Source organism: Colobus angolensis, unplaced genomic scaffold (genome assembly GCF_000951035.1).
Source record: "Colobus angolensis palliatus isolate OR3802 unplaced genomic scaffold, Cang.pa_1.0 Scaffold109, whole genome shotgun sequence".
In the NCBI taxonomy this organism is placed as follows: Eukaryota; Metazoa; Chordata; class Mammalia; order Primates; family Cercopithecidae; genus Colobus; species Colobus angolensis.
The window spans coordinates 287,021-307,747 of NW_012111919.1; the positions used below are offsets into that span (position 1 = coordinate 287,021).

Below are 20,727 nucleotides of genomic sequence, written 5' to 3' on the forward strand. Positions count from 1 at the left end.
CACGCCTGTAATCCCAGCTACTCAGGAGGTTGAGGCAGGAGAACAGCTTGAACCCAGGAGGCGGAGGTTGCAGTGAGCCGAGATTGCGCCATTGCACTCCAATCTGGGCAACAAGAGCAAAGCAAAACTCTATTTCAAAACAAAATACAAATTAAAAAAATTAAATAAAAAAAGATAATATACCAGCCTGGGCAATGTGACAAAACCTGGTCTCTACAAAAAATACAAAAAAAGTAGCCAGCCATGGTGGCAGGTGCCTGTAGTCCCAGCTACTTGGGGGGTTGAGGTGGGAGGACTGCTTGAGCTCAGGCGACAGAGGCTGCAGTGAGCCATGATTATGCCACTGCACTCCAGCCTGGGTGACAAAGTGAGACCTTGTCCCCCCCAAAAAAAACAAAAACAAAAACATGTTACTCAATAGATAGCGTTTAATAGCTACACAGAAACAGAAAGTTTAAGTGGGAGGGATCAGCATATTTAAACTGCATTCAGCTGGGTGATGAAGAGTTTAAGGAACCTGCATTCTGAGACTGTCCAGGGATCTGGACCCTCAGAACCCTCCCTGGCCAGGTGGAGTAATCCATTTATATGTGTGAGTTGTTCCAAGAGGCCTTTCCCATCCGGGTACTAATAGGGCCTCAATTTTGTAGTTTTATAAATTCAAATTTTGTCAGTGTGCCTAGAGTTGACAAAGGTGATGACTGACATAGGTTAACCAAATTCACAAGATATTGCACTATCAACTAGAATGCAGTGTATTTATAGGTTTGTGATGAACCTATAAATTCCTTTCCAGGAAGAACAATATGTATGTCCTCTATCTGGAGCTCTCTTTCCCCAGTGTCAGGGTGGCTGGGAAGGCAAATTAAGAATTAAAGGCTTAGACACCTGCAACGAGGCCAAACAAATTTTGAGAACTACTACTCTAGGCCAGATTGACTTCCTCTATTAATTACTGTATGTTGGGTTTTTTTAATGCTTGAACTGTCAGAGGGCAACTTAGTTCCCAAATTTCAGAGGTGAAGGAATAGGGGAAATCTCAATGTAGGAAGAAACTCAGTTTTCTCATCTAGAGGTAAGAACACAACTGAAAAGCAGAAAATCAGGCGAGGTCATGTCAGTAGGTCTAGAAAATGATAATACCACTGGTTTTGTAGGTAAACTGGCACTCACTGTCACTGCGAATAATGTGACCCTAATTTCCAGTCTGTTTCCACTGATTTATGTAGTCCTAAAAAGCACTGCTCCCATCTGACTCTGCTGCTAAAAAAAACCTTCAATGGATCCTTTACCAAATTAAGCTGACTCTGCTTTGGCTTCAAGTCCCTCCATGCCTACTGTATCTAACTTATCTGCAGGCTTTTTTCTCATGACTTCTGCATTCCTAACAAATTGGACAAGGCTGTTTCCCTTACACCTCTTTTACATTCCTTGATCTACGCCTTCACTACATACAGAATGCTTTCAACTATGCCTAGAGCCTTGATGCCCTTAACAAAGGCGGTAGCTTTTCCCTCTGAGGCCTCCAACACTCTGTGCCTCCCAAGGTACTTAACAACCCCTGCCTAACTACAGTTAGTAGTGGTCTCAGTCCTTGACTTATTACTTCAGTGGGTATGCTTTCTGCACGATGCCCAGCGGGGTGTCAACGTCTCTCACTTCACTAATAGTTAACAATTACTGATTTGAAAGGAATGTAGAGAAAGCACTGGGTGTGGCTACCTTGCAGAGACCGAACTCATCCATTTCATCTGGGGGGATGCCATAGTTGCCGATCAGAGGATACGTGAGCACCAAGATCTGTGCCTTGTAGGAGGGGTCAGTGAGGGCCTCAGGGTAGCCGACCATGCCGGTTTGAAACACTGCAAGAAAGAGGCAGGGCTGGGCTCCGGCAGGGCACCCTTCGGAACACTCCCAGCGCGATGAGCACACCCCAGTGGAGGCTGCCTTGGTCGCGAGGGGTTTACGGCGCTGGGGCCCATGGGCACCGAATGGGGGGAAGGGGGTGTGCTGGCGGGAAAATGGCGGGGTCTGGACGGGGAAGGTCGGGCGGAGAGGCGCATCAGAGCGTGGGATAAGGTCTGCAGCCTAACCGGGCTTGCTTACCCACTTCCCCGGCAGTCGACACGGCGGCCCCAAAGGGCTGGCCCCGCAGGACCGACCCGTCCTCCAACACTAGGGCCGCCATGGGAAGGGAGCTCAGAGGCGGGGGCGAGTACGGAGAAGCGGGAAGGACTGCAAACTCCACTGGAACCACGTGAGGACGGCGCGCCGGAGTCGGTCCACGTGGCTAACGGCGCGCGGCGCTTGAGAGAAGCCGGGCGCGGCAGCGCAGGAGCCTCCGGCGCGTTTGGCGGCGGCAGAGACTGCGGCGACGCGGATACGAGCGGCGTGAGGGGCGGTGTCGGGCACGTAAGGGGCGGGGTGGGCGGAGCCACGGGGAGTGAGCCCTCGTGGTCTCCGCACTGCAAAACCAGGGGAAACCTGAAAAAACCGGCTGCCCTAAAGCAGTCCCTCCCACCCCAAGCAAGAAACACGTAAAGGCAGGGCGCCTTTCCTTAAAAAGAAAGAGAGAGAGAAAAAAAGTGTTTATTATAGGCAACACCACAATTGGGAACTGGCATTTGTCTACACCAGGTGAGTGCAATTTTTCATCTTCCAATGGCGGTCTCAACCTTGAGGTGAATCCACTGGCCAAAGATGCCTTTCTAGGAAGCAGAGCTCCCTGGCTGGGCTAAGATAGATCAGATCGATCTTAGGTCAATGGTAAGACCTATGTGGTTCATGAAGTCTTGGCTTTTCGGCGTTGGGTCCCCCAAAGCAGAATGGAGATGGATAGAGTGGTGGATCCCAGAATCCCAAAGAACATAAGCAGTGAGAACGAGCCCTGTGAACAACAGACCAAAAAACATCCCCATACAACGTTACACGGAGGGCCACATCCTAACACCTAATTCTTTCCTAATATACCTATCACCTCGTCTAGGGCAATTCTATAGTTTTCCCCCTATAGGTAATTTGTATTAGCTCCTCGTCTTGTGGATCTCCTTTCTGAGAAGACTTGCTCTATGCATTCCTTGTATCCCTAGTTAGAAGGCCTAATTCCTCACCTGGCGCATACACTTGTATCCGTGGAAACCATCAGCACAAACACACTGCAAAAGACCTGGACCATCAGGTACACAAGATCCATTCTCAGGACACATTTCTGTGGGCCAGAGAGAAAGAGAGAACATCACTGCATACATCTCATTAGGCATATTTCTCAAATATCTGTTTCAACTTAGTCTCTCAATCATTGCTAGCATAAAGGACGAGGAAAGACGATTACAGATAAAAACAGTAACAATAATGTCAGGCCTCTGAGCCCAAGCTAAGCCATCATATTCCCTGTGACCTGCACGTAAATATCCAGATGGCCTGAAGCAACTGAAGATCCACAAAAGTGAAAATAGCCTTAACTGATGATATTCCACCATTGATTTGTTTCTGCCCCACCATAACTGATCAATGTACTTTGTAATCTCCCCCACCCTTAAGAAGGTTCTTTATAATCTCTCCCACCCTTAAGAAGGTTCTTTGTAATTCTCCCCACCCTTAAGAAGGTTCTTTGTAATCTCCCCGACCCTTAGGAAGGTTCTTTGTAATTCTCCCCACCCTTGAGAATGTACTTTGTGAGATCCACCCCCTGCCCGCAAAACATTGTTCCTAACTCCACCGCCTATCCCAAAACCTGTAAGAAGTAATGATAATCCATTACCCTTTGCTGACTCTCTTTTCAGACTCAGCCCTGTGAGTCTGCACCCAGGTGAAATAAAGCCTTGTTGCTCACACGAGCCTGTTTAGTGGTCTCTTTACATGGACATGCGTGAGACAAATAATGTATCTTAAGATCTTTTCTTTCAAGGGGGTTAGAGCCCCAGAACTCTGAATGAAAGGCACTTAAGTAACTTTGTCTTTCTGATCTAAAGTGGAAAATACAAGGGAGAAAAGACAATTCCCAGAAGTTTGGAGGTAAGACAGCATACCTGGGTCCCCAGTGTTATTGCAAAGGTTCTTTTGCCCTTGACAGATTTGGTTGTCTATATAAGAGGTGATAGTATTCCAGGCATTAATTCCTCCAGGACAGTTGACATCTTGTGGCAGTATCCTAAAGAGAAATGTGGTCATAACATGCAAAGTTGCTCAACTCACAGCATTACCCTTCTTTGATTCTCTTCCCCATACCCTTACTCACAGAGTCTGGAGCTGAGTAAAGCCATGGAAGGTGTTGGCCAAGTCACCTTTGAGGGGGTTTGCTTGCAGGTCTCTGCAAAGCACACAATGTTAGCACTTTCCCATCAACCTACACTATATTAGCCTTTTGGGTGGGAGGCACCTAACTACTTACATGATGACAGTGGTATGTGCCTGATGAAAGTTTGGACCAGGGTCCTCCAGGGAACAGTTCTGGAGATCCAGCCTGAGGAAATAAAGTAATCAATATAACTGTGTGTTCCTCTTTTTCTTCAGCCACAGCATGGTTTGTATTTTACTACACAACCCCCTTTTCAGCTAATAATAATTGAACACAGCTGTGTTCAGAGTCACACCCTAGGAGCTGTGGTAGACATTTTAATTCTGCATTATCCAATAGAATCACCACTTGCCACATGTAACTACTTAAATTTAAATTAATGTACCTTAGGCTGGGTGTAGTGGCTCACTCCTGTAATCCCAGCACTTAGGGAGGCCAAGCGGGGAGGATCACTTGAACCTAGGAATTTGAGACCAGCCTGGGCAATATGAGTGAGACCCTCACTCTATAGAGAAAAATTAATTTAACCTAAAAATTCAGTGTCTCATTTGCACTAGCCATATTTCAAGTGCAAATGGAATAACCACATTAGTAGCTACTGTACTGGTTAGTACAGATATGGAACATTTTCTTTTTTGTTTTTTCAGACAGAGTCTTGCTCTGTTGCCCAAGCTACAGTGCAGTGGCATGATCTCGGCTCCCTGCAACCTCTGATTCCCAGGTTCAAGCAATTCTCCTGCCTCAGCCTCCTGAGTAGCTGGGATTACAGGCATGCGCCACCATGCCTGGCTAATTTTTGTATTTTTAGTAGAGACGGGGTTTCACCATGTTGGTCACGTTGGTCTCAAACTCCTGACCTCATGATCCGCCTGCCTTGGCTCCCAAAGTGCTGGGATTACAGGTGTGAACCACCACGCCTGGCCCAGAACATTTTCATAATCACAGAAAGTTCTATTGGCCAGCACTGTTCTAATCGGTTATGCATCTATTGGGAGAAATCTGTGTTTCTTGTCTACATTAGTGAATCTCATACTATGATTTTCAGATCCACAGAGAGCCTTTAAATTAAAAAAAAAATGCAAGTCACATAAATGAAAGTTTTTTTCCACATGTATTTTCTACAACAGATTGGTTGTAAACTGCAGGACATTAAGGATCATGCCACATTATTTTTTTTCTTCAATATCTACTGCTATCCATTCCTTTATTCTGCAAATATTTACTTATCTCTACAAACTGCAAACACTGGGAGAATGTTAAAAAATATATAACACAGTATCTTAGCCTTTGAGTGGCTTACAATGTAGTTAGAGGAACAAGACCACTGCCCAAAATAAAAGCACTGTAAACATTACAATATAAAAGAAACCACAGGATAGTGTATAAATATATTTGAGTGGACACTAAAGATTACAGAAAGTTTTTTAAGAAGGTATTACTGAATCGCTTGAACCCAGGAAGCAGAGGGTGCGGCGAGCCGAGATCACGCCATTGCACTCCAGTCTGGGCAACAAAAGCGAAACGCCATCTCAAAAAAATGAATAAATAATAATTAAAAAAAGGTATTACTCTGGAACTTAGTAGTAGGAAATAGTCACAAAAGATGTTGGAAATGAAGGATGGATATGTCCTAATTTGGTGGAGGAAGGCAATTTCAGGTATGGAGAGAGGCCTGAACAAAGATGGAATGCCATTGAGGGTAGGCAAATCTGGCTGGTGCAGACCATTATGGAGGTTTGAGTGGACAAGTAATTGGAAATAATGTTGGAAAAGGGGGTTGGGACTAGTGTATGGTAGTTAATGGTTTGAATTTTGTCCTGAGAGCAAGTTACTAACTACAGTATTAAAGCAAGAGAGTGATATTGGAAAATGTCGGTTTTCTGAAAGCTTAATATAGAGAGGTATTTAGGTAGATGAAGGAAAGAAGAGAATGGAAGTAAAACATAACATTTTGAGTTTGAAGTTAGGGTGCACTCAGTAGGAAATGCTTAATAGGAAGCTACAGGTACTCACGTGTACCTGGAGTGTGGAAAAGTAAAAGGACACTAAAGAGATCTAGTTTTGGTAGACATCTGCGTGATGGTTACAGCTGAAACCATAATAGGTGGATTCTTAAAATAATATAAAGGTAGAAAAGAAGCCAGGCTAAGGAATGGCCTGTATCCAGTATCTAGGGATGTCTTCCCCTCACCCCAAGATGGTGCCCTTCTGATTCAGGCAGCAACGGGCACGCAGCATTAGTTCTCGTGTCGTTTTACAATAAAGGGCCACTTTTGACAAATTTTGCACACTCCCTGGACATTGAGTGCATATCTGCAGAAGAGAAAGAAACATTAGAACTCCAGAAAGAAAAGCCAAGAAAAGAACAAACGGCCATCAAGAATTAACTGCCAGTACACGTTTCCAGAATTCCTCTAACATGGGGCTGATAAATGGATAAATGGCTCGTGTCCTACCCTTGTAACAGGCTAGGCTAGGAGATGCCATGTCTTCCCCTAGAGTCCGGCGCCGAATCAGCTCCCCAGACACTTTCAGTACCAGACATCAGCCAGGGAAGGTCCTTATCTCTGAAGATCACTATTCAAACATATTTATTATGCTCTCTGCAGAGACTTCTCAAGTCCCAGTTTGGCCCGGTGTAAAAGGACCGGAGGTAGGTAAATAACTCATCAAGCATTACAAAAGAAAGTACAGCCCTACCACTCTACGATATATGGTGTTCGGGCGTAGAGAGCTTGCACAAGAGCCAGAGGACCCGTCTGTAGAACTTAAAGTTACTCAAAAATTAAGGGACGAGATCAAGTTTCACAGATCTTTGAAAGTCGGCAGGACTGGGGCGCCGAAGGCCTGCACGACGTGAGTACTCGGGAACAGGACCCGGCTGGGCAGGGTCGGAAAGGGTCAGGGACGAAATCAGAGCCGCAGGCCGGCCGAGGGGAAGGGGGAGCCGCGGACGAGCGAGACGCACGGCTGGCCAGCGACCCTGCTTCAGCCCGACCTCAAACTTGCTTCTGTACCTCGGGTAGCGCCAGAGCCCTTTCCACGCCCAGAGCGAGCAGGGCGGCAGCCCAGCGCACCAGGGTCGTAAGACTACCCGGGCCGTGAGGCGCCATTTTCCCCTCCCTTAGTTCTCCGGTTCTCACGCGACCCGGCCCCGCGGGCCCGCCCCGCAGCGCGTCAGGCCCTCTTCCCTGGGCGTGGCCTAAGCGACCCGGTCCAGTAGCCCTGGGGCTGGCTGGGGGTTTCTCCTGCTCGCGGAGCTCTGCGCTGGTCTTCATGCGCCCCAGCCCTCTTTCTGGGACACTAGCCGCCCCCTATTCCTTTTCCCCTTTAGTGAAGGCGACCCCCCTCGCCGCGCCGCTTCCCGGAGCCGACTGCATGCTCCCTCAGCCCGGTGTTCCCCGCGTCCGGAAGCCAAGTTCGCGCCTTCGCAGAGACTCAGGTCCCTCCATCCGCCCTCAGTAAACATGGCGGCGCAGCGAGCGGGGCGGGAAGGGGGCGGGGCCCCCGCGGGCTCCTGGCCAGGGCGCAGCGGCCCGGCACTGGCTACCCACGTGTGGAGACCGGGCAGGTGGGCTCGCAGAGCGTGAGCCGGTGCGGAGAGGCCTTAGGGAGCGGCGTCTGAGCTGGGGCGGGAGCAAAGGGGTAAGGGGGCGGGGAGGGGCGGAGCGAGCCGGCCTCCGGCGTGGGACTGAGAAGATACGAAGTGTGCGCGGTAAGGTGGTGGTCTCCGCCGCGTAGAGAGAAGCGGGAAACCAGGAAAGAACGAGGGTGAGGGTGATGGAGCAGAGAAGGGCAAATCGCAAACTCCGGCGGGAGGGCATGACCCTGGATCGCCTCGGGACGTAGTCCCCTTCACCTCAATCCTGATAGCGCGTGGCGTCCCGGAGCCTGGCGAGGAGGTGGGAGCGGGATAGACGCTTCCCTAACTCATTTTCTTTGCCTTCCCAGGAAAAGGGTGCGATGTTGATCTCAGGAAGCACAAAAGGATCTTCCTAGCCCTGACTAAACCACGGAGGTAAGGGAATGCGTCGCTGCCCCAGGGGTGGGCCAGCGCCCTAACTGAAGGGCGCCAGGGGATCCCTGCTCCCGGAGTGACAGTGTTGGTTAGGGCCAGCCAAAAAGCTCCTTAATGTCAACCCAAGCGATCATCTCGAGTAGCCGACCCATGCTTCCCTTCCACATTCCCCCCATGGTGTCTACCTGGAAGCTCCTGAAAGGTTTACGTTAGCTCGCTGGCAAGTTTTCTAAGGTGTTAGTAGCTATTAGCATTTTGAGGGCCCCTAAAGCCTTTCACACCTTGAGGAATTATAAGCTCCAGGACAGATTTTGAGGGAATCTTTTTGGAACAGTTAGTCCTGCAGTGGTCTCATTGCCTTTTGTAGGAGTCAGTAGGATCCACTGCAGTGTGTGACCAAAGTGAGTTCAGGTTTTTTTTGTTTTTTTTTTTTTTTGAGAAGGAGTCTCACTTTGTCGCCCAGGCTGGAATCAGTGGCACGATCTCGGCTCACTGCAAGCTCTGCGTCCCGGGTTCACGCCATTCTCTTGCCTCAACCTCCCGAGTAGCTGGGATTACAGGTGCCTGCCACCACGCCCGGCTAATTTTTTGTATTTTTAGTAGAGACGGGGTTTCACCATGTTAGCCAGGATGGTCTCGATCTCCTGACCTCGTGATCCGCCCGCCTCACCTCCCAAAGTGCTGGGATTACAGGCGTGAGCCACCGCGCCCGGCCAAGTTCGGGTATTTAAAAGGGGTCCCACATCACGCCCGTAATCCCAGCACTTTGGGAGGCCGAGGCAGGCGGATCATGAGGTCAGGAGTTTGAGATCAGCCTGGCCAATATGGTGAAGTCCCGTCTCTACTACAAATACAAAAAAAAAAAAAAAAAAAAAATTAGCTGGGTGCAGTAGCACATGCCTGTAGTCCCAGCTACTCAGGAGGCGGAGGTTGCAGTGAGCCGAGATCGTGTCGCTGCACTCCAGCCTGGGTGACAGAGCGAGACTCCGTCTCCAAAAAAAAAGGAGCGTTCCCACAATCTGCTGTTTGTGCCTTAGTGTGTTATAGTTGTAGTGAAACAACAGCTAGCTCTTCCTCTTTGCCCCCCTCTTTCTGGAGAAATGTAAGCCCATAGGTTTGGATCAACGTAGAGTTTTTAGAAAACCATAGATCTGTTCTCAGAATCTGGTCTGTTGCTAGGTCAGGTTTTTCCTGTCTTCCCTGGTGCTCTCTCAGGCCATCCATGAGAATTCTCCATACATCATGCAAATAGAATTTTATCAGGAAGTCCCATCAGCAGAGTGTCTTTATTTCTGTACCTCCGTTTCCTACACTGGGACTTTCCTTCCTGTCTCTGGCCACCTATCTATCTATACCACTAACCCTATAGTGTTCTGTGTTCTTTGCACACAGGAGACATCTTTCCTCTTACTCCCCAGTAGTTCCCATCATCTCTATCATAGCAGCAAAAACTTGCCAAGGACAATGAGAAAACTCAGGGTGTTGCAATGTGCAAAGGCCCAGGGCATGTTTAGGTTAAACCAGAGTTTAAGCCTGTTGGGAATCTTGTAGACATGTGATCCAAGAGTTGCCAGCTCTGATTTTCCCTCTTCATTGGCCCCAAGAGGTTCAGAGTTCAGGTTTAGTCTGCATGAGGCCATATCTTGCCAGCCAGACAGTGTCTGCCCAAGAACACACTGTGGGAGAGCCGAAAGACAGCCTAATCTTTCTCCTAGTGGGCAAAGCAGAAGATACACTTTATGTTAGTCTGTCTCTTGATTAGTTGAAATCTAAACTATGTCCTGTGAATGACTAACTACAACACTCTGCTCCTGCCCTGGTTCTGGGAATAGTGAGGACAGGGTCGTTGGTGAACACCTGTCATAGCTGCAGACAGCACTGTTTCTTTCTCTCTTGTTTTGTACCATGCTGCATAACCTTGAGCAAGTTGTTTAATCTCTCAGTTTTCTTGTGATGACTGTAGAGTATTCATGTCTTAACCTGAGACATGCTGTTTTGAAAGCGTTAGCTTCATTATGTGTTATTACTAATGTTTATAAAGCACCTCACACACTGCTGGATTACATAGCAGGTGTTCCACAATGTTAACTGTTATCATGTTAGGCTGTCTAACTACATGACATTCTCTGGTGTTTTTTCCCCATACCAATAAGTGCCCCAGAGGATTGCCTCTGAAGATAATGTGATACGCATGGAGAACAGACAGGGTGGATGGTGAATCCCTAGACCTGGGTTCTAATTTACACTCCAACAATAGTAGGCTCTGTGCTTTTGTTTGGAAAGGTCACTTGAACCATCTGTGAGCCTTAGTGTGTTTATCTGTGAAATGCTCAGTGGTGGGGGGTTGGTTGTAATAGTGGTATCCAAAGGTTTAAGATTTTAAATATTACAATCCCTTCCCTCTTTCTCTGAGGATTATGGTGTATTCTTGGAGGATTAACATTTCTTGTGTAGGAGTTAGAAAATCAACTTTCAACTTTCCCATCTTTTCAGTTCCTTCATTCCAATTCCCTCCCGCACAGAGTGCCAAGAGTACTTTAGGCTGAAAGCCTAATCCATCTAGGAATGCTGTTGAATGTGAGCTCCCTCTTCCCTCTTCTGGAGCCTCTAGGGCTGAGTTGGAGTTTGGGGGCCACAGGGTGATAGGGCCATTTGGAACATAGCGATTGGTTCCCTGAAGGGGCCAGAACAAATGACTGCTGAGCTTCACCCCACCCCCAGTTCTTGATCTCTCACCTCAGCTACTCATAGAGCCAGATCCTCAGCTCCTGCAGCTCCAGGCAACTCTGCCTCAGAACAGGGATTGCTTCTCCAGGTAGGTATCTGTCCCCAGCAGGATGCGACCACTCTCTTTGGCTGGTCCCTTTGCCTCTCAGCTCCCTGGCTGGGTTGCTTCTCTCCAAAACGGAGAATCGTAACTCTGAAACCCTGACTCCAGCATGATGCCCTCTCACCTTTCCCCTCTCACTTTTGAATCCAGCCGCTCTTGCTGCATCTGCTGTTGACTGTGGTGTTGCAGGTAGAGGGGCTGAGAGGTGGGTGGCAGCAAGCGCTTATCTAGTGGTGTTGGGGAGAACCTCAAGAAAGGGGTTCGGAGTGGTTGGCCTGGGGATGCCTGAAATGGGGTGTGTGGCTGCCACAGAGGCAGTCTCACTGATGATCAGTTAGAAGGGTGACACTGGGGATCTCAGGAAGCGAGGGCTGAGGCCAGGGTCAGTAGGGGAAGCCCTGCTGCCATTAGTCTCCATGTTGTGTTTCCTGCTGGGCTGTGGCGCCAGGCTGGGCTCTGCTGGCTTAGTGTATTGTAATGACTGGGTCTGTGCCTTCAAGTGGGGTCAGGAAATTTTGCAAAGAAACTTAGGCTAGAGTTTATTTTTCTTTTGGTACTCGGGTGGAGACCTAAGAAGGTTCTTGAATTTCACAGCTCTGCATACTCAAAGGTCCTGGCCAAGTTATGTTGCCTCCTGGCTGTCTCACTTTGATGCTTCTCCCTCACTTCTGTCCCCTACCAAACCCATACCAGGGCCTCCAGACCTTGAAGGGCTACCACTACGCTGACTGGTCCACTTCTGATGGCATGCGATGTACAAGGCCCAAGGGTGAATGGCTACCAAGGCAAGATAGGCCTCACTAAGAGCTAATTCCTTTGCAGCTCACCCTGGACAGTATCATTCCGTGGAGGAAGACTGTGAGACTGTGGCTGGGAGCCAGATTGTAGCCACCCATCCGCCCCTGCCCTGCCCCAGAGCCCTGGAGCAGCAGCTGGCTGCAGATCACAGACACAGTGAGGATATGAGTGTAGGGGTGAGCACCTCAGCCCCTGTTTCCCCAACCTCGGGCACAAGCGTGAGCATGCCTGCCTTCTCCCTCGTGGACTATGTGGTGTTCGTCCTGCTGCTGGTTCTCTCTCTTGCCATTGGGCTCTACCATGCTTGTCGTGGCTGGGGCCGGCATACTGTTGGTGAGCTGCTGATGGCGAACCGCAAAATGGGCTGCCTTCCGGTGGCACTGTCCCTGCTGGCCACCTTCCAGTCAGCCGTGGCCATCCTGGGTGTGCCGTCAGAGATCTACCGATTTGGGACCCAGTATTGGTTCCTGGGCTGCTGCTACTTTCTGGGGCTGCTCATACCTGCACACATCTTCATCCCCGTTTTCTACCGCCTGCATCTCACCAGTGCCTATGAGGTGAGCAGGGACGGAAGGGAGAAGCATGTGGGACACTGGGGTTGGTGTGGAGAGGAGGGACAGGGACATAGGAAGGACCTGGGACCCTAGACCTCCTCCACCTAATGAAAGGGACAGAAAACTCAATTGTGTGTTTATAATTCTTTCTCAGTGATATCAGCAGTAGGGGCAGGATTGGAGAGGAGGATGCTGTGCTGAGTGGGACTCAGAGTGGGTATGGGTTGGATATTCCCTCATGTTCCTGAGCGTCTTGAGGGAAGTTGTGTGTGCGTTGTCGGGGTGAAGTCAGGAGGAAAATCTTTTTTCTGTATACCCAGTACTTGGAGCTTCGATTCAATAAAGCTGTTCGAGTGTGTGGAACTGTGACTTTCATCTTTCAGATGGTAAGCAGAATGAGGCTAGAAACCGAGCCTGGGGCATGTTGGGGGACCTGAACTCAAGTGTGCTGCGGGAATTGGAGTCTCGCCTGCTCTCAGACTGGCAGGACTGAAATTCCTGCTAGAGGGTCAGCATCTGTGAGGCCCCCAGAGGCATCCTGCTGCCCGTGCCTTCTAATTCCGGCACAGATACTATGGTGGCAGCAAGCCAGAATTTGAGAGAAGGAAGAGGGAAGTGAGCCTAGGTGAGGGGAAGCCGTGGGCATATTGGCGCTGAGGCCCATCTTTCTTCTTCTCTCTTCCCACCCTCCTCCCGCCCCCCTCACATGTTTTCCATATGCAACAGGTGATCTACATGGGAGTTGTGCTCTATGCTCCGTCACTGGCTCTCAATGCAGGTGAGGAGTCGCACCGCCCCTGGCTTTCAGCCATGGCAGGCTAGGAAAGCACCTTTGGGAGAGGCAGATGGAGGAGCGTGTGCGGAAAAGAACCTGACCTTGGACGGGGAATTAATTCACTGCTTGGGCCCTTGGGTGGGTCTCTACCAGAGGAAGGCTTGGTCCACCTCTGTTGAAAGCCAGTAACGTATTACCACGCCTATCCGAACTGGTTAATCAGCACCTTTTGGTGGAGCTCTGCAAACAATTTTTTCCATTGTGGTGAATGATTTATTTCATTGTTAATGACCAAATGCTTTATCTCTGTGGCATGACCCGATTGCCCTACCAGGGCTTCTCCGCTGGGGAACCCTTTTCCAGGGATAAAAATGTAGCTTCTATGCTTACAGTGACTGGCTTTGATCTGTGGCTGTCCGTGCTGGCCCTAGGCATTGTCTGTACCATCTATACAGCTCTGGTAAGTGCAGTAAGCCCTGGTGGGGGGAGGAGAAGGGATGAAGTAAGGAGGGGAGATGGGAAGAGAAGGAAAAGAAGAGATAAGCTGAGAATATAGGTGAAATTCTAGGATGGTAAGATTTATGATAGGATTTAGCAGTGGGGGTGGTATATGAAGAGGTAGAGGATGGGATGGGAATGATGTCAACAGGGTCACAGCAATTATGTGCCTAACGGCAGGAGAGTCCCCTCACTGGTAGCCTGTCCTTAGGGTGGATGGTTTCAGGAGTGTCCAAGGGAGAGAATATAGTCATGGGTTCTTAGTTTCTGTTTCTGGTTGGGTCAGTAAAGCCCCTTCCTCATCCCTCTTTTATACTTACCACCAGAGACAGAAACTAAAAACTGGCTTCAGGCTGCAAAAAGCCTAAAACAAAACAAAATGGAACAACAACAAGGCGGGTTGGACAAGCTGGGTTTAGAAGGCCTCTGTGGCGGGTTTGCTGTGCTCTCCTTGCAGGGTGGGCTGAAGGCCGTCATCTGGACAGATGTGTTCCAGACAGTGGTCATGTTCCTTGGGCAGCTGGCAGTTATCACCGTGGGGTCGGCCAAGGTGGGCGGCTTGGGGCATGTGTGGGCTGTGGCTTCCCAGCACGGCCGCATCTCTGGGTTTGAGTAAGTATACCCCTACTCCTGGCTGGGGTCTGCGGTGCCTGGGCGCTGAGCCCATCCTAGAGGGCTCGGGGCAATAGTAAGCAGAGTGCAAACTGGGAAGCCTAAGGTGTAACAGCAGACAGCGGGAAACTGGTCCTGCAGAGATGGAGGGTGATTACAGGTGCTCGGCTGGTGTTTCTGGAGAGTCAGGACATGACCTGGGATGAGTACCTGGAACGAGGCTGGGGTGGAAGAGCGGAGCCTCCCTCTAACTGGCTGTGCTGTCTCTTGAGTGCACCCAGCTTCTTGCCTTCAGTCATCCCCTTGGCCCTAGCAGTGGTGTCTCTCCTCTCCTGTCACTGACTCCTGTTGCCAAGAGGGCAGGAAGGCTGTATCTCTGGGGCTTTGCACAGTGACTGGGTGCTGTCTGTTACAGGTTGAATCCAGACCCCTTCGTGCGGCACACCTTCTGGACCTTGGCCATCGGGGGTGTCTTCATGATGTTGTCCTTATACGGGGTGAACCAGGCTCAGGTGCAGCGGTACCTCAGTTCCCGCACGGAGAAGGCTGCTGTGCTGTGAGTGCAGGGACAGGAAGGGAGCGGAGCACGGTCTAGGGGAAGGGGTTCCCCAGAGATAATTGGGGTGGGGCAGGATGCCAGAGTACGTACACATCCACTGTGTTCAGGATGTGGGTCTCCTTTCTGGAGGTCAGGGGCACATGCCTGAGGGCGTCTGTTAACGCCGGCTCTCCTCCTGGCACCGACATCTTTTGCAGCTCCTGTTATGCAGTGTTCCCCTTCCAGCAGGTGTCCCTCTGCGTGGGCAGCCTCATTGGCCTGGTCATGTTCACGTATTACCAGGAGTATCCCATGAGCATTCAGCAGGCTCAGGCAGCCCCAGACCAGGTGAGAAGGCCCTGTCCTGTTCCCTTGAGGGCAGGCCTGGCCCCACAACAGGAGTGTCTAGGTAGGAAAGGACTGACTGCAGAAAGGACTCCCACCCTGGGTGGGAAATGATTGTAAAATCCCTTCCCACTCTAAGATGCTAGGAATCTAGCATGTGAGGATCCTGGTCCCTTAGCGTCTAACCACAGTGCTCATCCTACTGGCGTGAGGACCTACCCTTACTGACTCCCCACTGGGCTCCATGTGCTCTGCTGGGAGCTGTCACATACCTGGTCTCACCTAACCTCTAACAGCCTCATTTCACAGAGGAGAAAACAGACTCAATGAGGTAGTCAGTAAGCAGAAGTTACACTGGTAGCCAGAAACAGAGCTGCGGGTGAATTGTGTCATTCCCTCTGCAGAGCCCATTTTCTCTCCACTTAATGTGTAGACACTGGGGGCGGCAGAGATGCCCCAGGCCCTGGCTTCCCTTCTAAAGCACCCAGTCTCGGTAGACTCACTGGGCCACATGCAAAGGGAGCTTCTCTGCAGAGCCGGCCCTGGGAAGGCCCCTCTCTGAGGACTGCTCTGCACCTCCGCTCTGCTTGCAGTTCGTCCTGTACTTTGTGATGGATATCCTGAAGGGCTTGCCGGGCCTGCCAGGGCTCTTCATTGCCTGCCTCTTCAGCGGCTCCCTCAGGTACCCCCTTTGACCACTTCCTTCAGACCTGGTGCACCTGACCCCTGTTGGGTACAAGGTGATGGGTGGAGCGGGGTGGTGGCGGGCGGGGAGTCTCAGTCACAGTGAGTCTCTCACTGTATCTGTCCCATCTGTGTGGATGACAAGGGATAGCTCATCTTTGTAGGCCAGAGCACATTTTCTCTCAAGAGATACCCCTGTTTTGGTTAAGAGTTCTTTTACGGTACCAGAAATTGATCTGCTCAAATGAAACCCATATCCACATTCAAAAAAGGACTGTATCCTTGCCTTCCAGGCCCGCTCTGAGGTGGTGTCAAGTCCAACTATGAGGAGGTTTCTTGGTGGTACCTGTCATCTCCCCTTTAGGGCACCATTTCCTCCATAGAGTCCCACAGAGCTGACAATTTTGCCTCACTCAACTCCTCATCCTCTTCTTCTTTTTCAGCACTATATCCTCTGCTTTTAATTCATTGGCAACTGTTACGATGGAAGACCTGATTCGACCTTGGTTCCCTGAGTTCTCTGAAGCCCGGGCCATCATGCTTTCCAGAGGCCTCGGTGGGGTTATGCTTCCTCAATCTCTTCAGTCTGGGTCTTTCTAAGCTACACCCTGACCACTGTCATCAGTCTGCTTTAAAACACTCACTTTACTTGGGGCTCAGCACTTGCCTAATGAAGCACACAACCTTTCCTGCATGCATGGTTGTTTACATCTTAGGGCATGTCCTAGGGAGGTCTCTGAGTCACATAGGAGTGAGGACTTGGTGGGAGGAAGCTGCAGCATGATGTAATATGCCTTTTGTGTCAAAGGAGACAGAGATGGTAGTTTGGCTGCGCAGGGAGCCTTGCTTTATCCCATTGCTTGTGTTAACTCACACCTTCTTGTTTCCTCTCCTTTCCTTTACCCCCAGCCTTTGGCTATGGGCTACTTTGTCTAGGAATGGCCTATATTTCCTCCCAGATGGGACCTGTGCTGCAGGTAATAACTGTAGAGGGTAGGAAGCAATTTTAAGGCAGAAAAGGGATTGATTGAAACAGGAAGTTGAGAAGGGCAGCTATATTGAGGGGAATGACCGGGGGCCAGGTGTAAGAGAGTCCCCTTTGATGGACCATCTTTACTGTGAACAGACTTCCAAGAGGACCCAGGGTCATTCCTGGGATATTGTAGGCCAAGAGAGAGCCTCAGAGGAGAACCCAAAATACATCCCTCTCCATCAGCCCCCCATCAGCCTTTCCTGCCCTCTAGAGTCTTTTTTTTTTTTTTTTGAGATGGAGTCTCATTCTGTTGCTCAGGCTGGATTGCAGTGGTGCGATCTCGGCTGACTGCAACCTCCGCCTCCTGGGTTCAAGCGATTCTCTTGTCTCAGCCTCCCAAGTAGCTGAGGGACTATAGGCATGTGCCAACATGTCTGGATAATTTTTGTATTTTTAGTAGAGATGGGGTTTTACCATGTTGGCCAGGCTAGTCTCAAACTCCTGACCTCAGGTGATACACCCGCCTTGGCCTCCCAAACTGCTGGAATGATAGGCGTGAGCCACCGCCCAGCAACTTCTGGAGTTCTGATTGTTCCCATAGAAGAGACAGATCTGATGAGTGGGGCTCCAAGGCCATGGCGGGTGGCTGTGCTCTGTGGTGAATCTGGGCGTTTCTGAGTCTGTGTTCTTTTTTCTTTTCTTCTCGCCTGGTCCTCCTAGGCAGCAATCAGCATCTTTGGCATGGTTGGGGGACCGCTGCTGGGACTCTTCTGCCTTGGAATGTTCTTTCCGTGTGCCAACCCTCCTGTGAGTGATGCATCTGGACCCACAGTCATGTGTAGCAGGATGGGCCTGCGGGTTGGCAGGGCTCTCACCAGGAGACGTGAGGGCTGGCAGGGCTGGTCTTGTAATAGGCGTGCACCGTGTCTCGGCAGGGTGCTATTGTGGGCCTGTTGTCTGGACTTGTCATGGCCTTCTGGATCGGCATTGGGAGCATCGTGACCAGCATGGGCTCCAGCATGCCACCCTCTTCCACTAATGGGTCCAACTTCTCCCTGCCCACCAATCTAACTGTTGCCACTGCAACCACACTGATGCCCTTGACTACCGTCTCCAAGTAAGGCAGGGCTTGCTGTCTTTCCCCTTGTTCTCTCAAAGCCCTCCTTTGAGTTTGAGGGCTTTCACAGGGGTCTTGCTAAGGGATGGGCCACCAGAGGCTCCAGGGAAATGTTGGGTATTGGGTCCCAAGACCCTGGGTCCATGAGGGCAAGTAGAAACTGGTGCCCAAGGAATGCCCTGCCAACGAATTGCTCATTGTCTTCCCCTCTGCTCTTCCCAGGCCTACAGGGCTGCGGCGGTTCTATTCCTTGTCCTACTTATGGTACAGCGCTCACAACTCCACCACAGTCATTGTGGTGGGCCTGATTGTCAGTCTGCTCACCGGTGAGGGTGTGGGATCGCGGTGCAGACGAGCACCGAGGGGTTAACAGAGGGACCTAAGGGACTCTACCGTCTAGGGAGAAAGGCTCCTGCCCTCTGAGCTCTTGGGTGTCAGTAGCTGTCAGGCTTTTCCACTGGGATGTAGGATGTGGGTGGGGGCTGGGGTATCCGGGGGCCAAGGGAGGACATGGGGCCCGCTGCTGTGGATGGTTCCACGCAGAGACTCAGAAGCATGTTTCCCTTCAGGGAGAATGCGAGGCCGGTCCCTGAACCCTGCGACCATTTACCCAGTGTTGCCAAAGCTCCTGGCCCTCTTGCCCTTGTCCTGGCAGAAGCGGCTGCACTGCAGGAGCTACGGCCAGGTAGCACCTAATGTCCAAGGGACCCCTCCCATCCCTCTGCAGATGCCACTGACCCTTCTACCCCTTTTCTCTGCCCTTGCCCCCGGTGCCCCTCTCAGGATCAGCTAAGCCTAGGCTGTCCCCACACGGCTGTCTCAGGTTCTACCCACAGGGCTGCACTCCCTTGGTGGGGCAGAAGGATCTCAGGGCTCAGGGGAGCTCAGCCCCGGCCTGGGCTGGTCAGCTCCCCTCCCCAGCCCACCCTGCACTCTCCCCACTGTGCTGTGCTCTGCCTCTTTTCCCCCCATTCTCCCTCCTACACCCAGCCTTGCTGGGCTGCCTTCTGGCGGGGATGTTTTCTGTGTGAATCCTGTCACCACCTGTCGTCCATCTTCACCGGTTCCACCCCTTTGGCTCTGTGTTTGCAGGACCACCTCGTGGACACCGGCGTGTTTCCCGAGAAGCCGAGGAATGGCGTGCTAGGGGACAGCAGAGACAAGGAGCCCATGGCCCTGGATGACACAGCCTATCAGGGGAGCAGCTCCACCTGCATCCTCCAGGAGACCTCCCTGTGATGTTGACTCAGGACCCTGCCTCTGTCCTCGCTGTGCCAGGCCATAGCCAGAGGCCACCCTGTAGTACAGGGATGAGTCTTGGTGTGTTCTGCAGGGACAGGTCTGGATGATCTAGCTCATACCAAAGGAACTTGTTCTTCCCTGCAGGAGAAGCTGTCACATCTCGAGCATGTGAGGCACCGTTTCTCTCGTCGCTTGCCAATCTGTTTTTTAAAGGATGAGGCTCGTAGGGAGCAGGATCATGCCAGAAATAGGGATAGAAGTGCATCCTCTGGGAAAAAGATAATGGCTTCTGATTCAACATAGGCAGAGTCCTTTGAAGGAAGTGGCTAGAAACAGCACTCTGGTTATAACTGCCCCAGGGCCCAATTCAGGACTGACTCTCCACCATAAAACTGGAAGCTGCTTCCCCTGTAGTCAGTCCGCATCTCAGTACCAGTTCTGCCAGCCACAGTGAGCCCCTGTTATTACTTTCAGATTGTCTGTGACACTCAAGCCCCTCTCATTTTTATCTGTCTACCTCCATTCTGAAGAGGGAGGTTTTGGTGTCCCTGGGCCTCTGGGAATAGAAGGTCCATTTGTCTCCTTTGTGTAGAGCAAGCAAGTTTTCTGCCTCACTGTCTCCGTCCTCCACCTCTGAGATGGACACTTAGAGACAGGGCAAATGTGGATCCAAGAAACCAGGGCCATGACCGGGTCCACTGTGGAGCAGCCATCTATCTACTCGACTCCTGAGCCAGGCTGCTGTGGTGTCATTTCTGTCATCTGTGCTCCGTTTCCTTTTGGAGTTTCTTCCCCACATATCTATTCCTGGGGAATAAAAACTACCATTGGACCTAGAATTTGGGCTCCTGTACTGTCTCCACCTGCTCTTGTCCACCCCACTGCATCCCCTGGTGAGGATAGGGAGTCCCATCCTATCTGCAGGTCACCTTCCTGTGCTCAGGAGGGGGGCTGTGGCTTCAAGTCTCTGCTGTCCCCATGTCTGCAGGGGACAGCATTGTGCTCACCAGGGTGGAAGATGCACACCCTCTCCTAAGGCTTCTCATCCCCTGGGGCTTACTTAGTCACTCCCTTCTCCGGCCCCACTTTCCCTTTGCCAGAACCTTTTGCTCTCAGATTTTTACTTTTGGAACTGGAGGAAGAATGTTCCCATCTGGTTTTAGAAACGGAACATTCTAGCTGGACTTTTATGGTCTTATGAAGAACACTGTGCTCACACCCTCCCACACCTGGCCTCTGCCCTTGCCTGGCCCTGTCCAGCTGCCCACATCAGCTCTGCTCAAGCTCTCCGGGGTCTCTTAACAGAGACCGGGTCCCAGGCATATCTGAGTTCAGCCTCAACTGAGGCCTCCTGGGGCTTCTAGAGCACATTCCAGCTGTTCTCTCACATTCCATGCAGCTCAGGCCTGGGATGTTCTGTGTCCCTTTTTCTACCTCTACCCCAGC

The 20,727-nt window shown here is 50.9% G+C and overlaps 3 protein-coding genes across 8 annotated transcripts in view; 1 reads left to right on the forward strand and 2 right to left on the reverse strand.

The window, feature by feature from the left end:
- Positions 1–2,349, reverse strand: part of CAD (carbamoyl-phosphate synthetase 2, aspartate transcarbamylase, and dihydroorotase) — a 27,431-nt gene extending 25,082 nt beyond the window's left edge. For 2 of the 3 annotated variants that reach the window (XM_011949880.1, XM_011949861.1), the window contains exons 1-2: positions 2,107–2,348; positions 1,723–1,862 (exon numbers count right to left, since the gene is read on the reverse strand). In XM_011949880.1, coding sequence (XP_011805270.1) covers positions 1,723–1,862; positions 2,107–2,188 — 222 coding nt within the window. In that variant the 5' untranslated portion in view covers positions 2,189–2,348. Of the gene's footprint in view, positions 1–1,722; positions 1,863–2,106 lie in introns of all 3 variants that reach the window. The other variant, XM_011949869.1, reaches the window with a different exon arrangement.
- A 209-nt stretch (positions 2,350–2,558) lies between these two features.
- Positions 2,559–7,751, reverse strand: ATRAID (all-trans retinoic acid-induced differentiation factor). Of its 3 annotated transcripts, none has more exons than XM_011949913.1 (7): positions 7,315–7,751; positions 6,489–6,610; positions 4,391–4,462; positions 4,238–4,309; positions 4,029–4,150; positions 3,111–3,208; positions 2,559–2,887 (listed from the first exon to the last, which is right to left on the reverse strand). In XM_011949913.1, the coding sequence occupies exons 1-7, from the start codon at positions 7,573–7,575 to the stop codon at positions 2,783–2,785; spliced, it is 852 nt and encodes a 283-aa protein (XP_011805303.1). In that variant the 5' UTR covers positions 7,576–7,751; the 3' UTR covers positions 2,559–2,782. The 3 variants fall into 3 exon arrangements, with proteins under 3 accessions (XP_011805303.1, XP_011805311.1, XP_011805317.1); XM_011949921.1 differs by having other exon boundaries at positions 7,175–7,431; XM_011949927.1 differs by lacking the exon at positions 7,315–7,751 and adding an exon at positions 6,836–6,908 and having other exon boundaries at positions 2,576–2,887.
- On the forward strand, positions 7,437–20,120 carry SLC5A6 (solute carrier family 5 (sodium/multivitamin and iodide cotransporter), member 6). 2 transcript variants are annotated; one of them, XM_011949901.1, is made up of 18 exons: positions 7,535–7,758; positions 8,249–8,315; positions 11,057–11,130; positions 11,968–12,500; positions 12,818–12,883; positions 13,224–13,275; positions 13,665–13,732; positions 14,228–14,382; positions 14,798–14,938; positions 15,139–15,268; positions 15,859–15,947; positions 16,393–16,505; positions 16,859–16,926; positions 17,643–17,729; positions 17,858–18,039; positions 18,262–18,365; positions 18,609–18,724; positions 19,132–20,120. In XM_011949901.1, exons 4-18 carry the CDS (start codon positions 12,108–12,110, stop codon positions 19,276–19,278), a joined length of 1,911 nt encoding a protein of 636 aa, XP_011805291.1. In that variant the 5' UTR covers positions 7,535–7,758; positions 8,249–8,315; positions 11,057–11,130; positions 11,968–12,107; the 3' UTR covers positions 19,279–20,120. The 2 variants fall into 2 exon arrangements, with proteins under 2 accessions (XP_011805283.1, XP_011805291.1); XM_011949893.1 differs by lacking the exon at positions 11,057–11,130 and having other exon boundaries at positions 7,437–7,758.
- Positions 20,121–20,727: the final 607 nt, after the last annotated feature.

What these genes read in the sequence shown, in the direction of transcription:
- ATRAID (XM_011949913.1), bottom strand. Translation starts at nt 7,575, where the DNA reads ATGAAGACCAGCGCAGAGCTCCGCGAGCAGGAGAAACCCCCAGCCAGC. An exon ending in CAGAAGGGCACCATCTTGGG is followed by an intron (nt 4,463 to 6,488) that starts GTGAGGGGAAGA and finishes TTATTTCCTCAG; the next exon opens with GCTGGATCTCCAGAACTGTT. An exon ending in TTTACTCAGCTCCAGACTCT is followed by an intron (nt 4,151 to 4,237) that starts GTGAGTAAGGGT and finishes ATTTCTCTTTAG; the next exon opens with GATACTGCCACAAGATGTCA.
- SLC5A6 (XM_011949893.1), top strand. Translation starts at nt 12,108, where the DNA reads ATGAGTGTAGGGGTGAGCACCTCAGCCCCTGTTTCCCCAACCTCGGGC. An exon ending in TGACTTTCATCTTTCAGATG is followed by an intron (nt 12,884 to 13,223) that starts GTAAGCAGAATG and finishes CATATGCAACAG; the next exon opens with GTGATCTACATGGGAGTTGT. An exon ending in CTCTTCAGCGGCTCCCTCAG is followed by an intron (nt 15,948 to 16,392) that starts GTACCCCCTTTG and finishes CTTCTTTTTCAG; the next exon opens with CACTATATCCTCTGCTTTTA.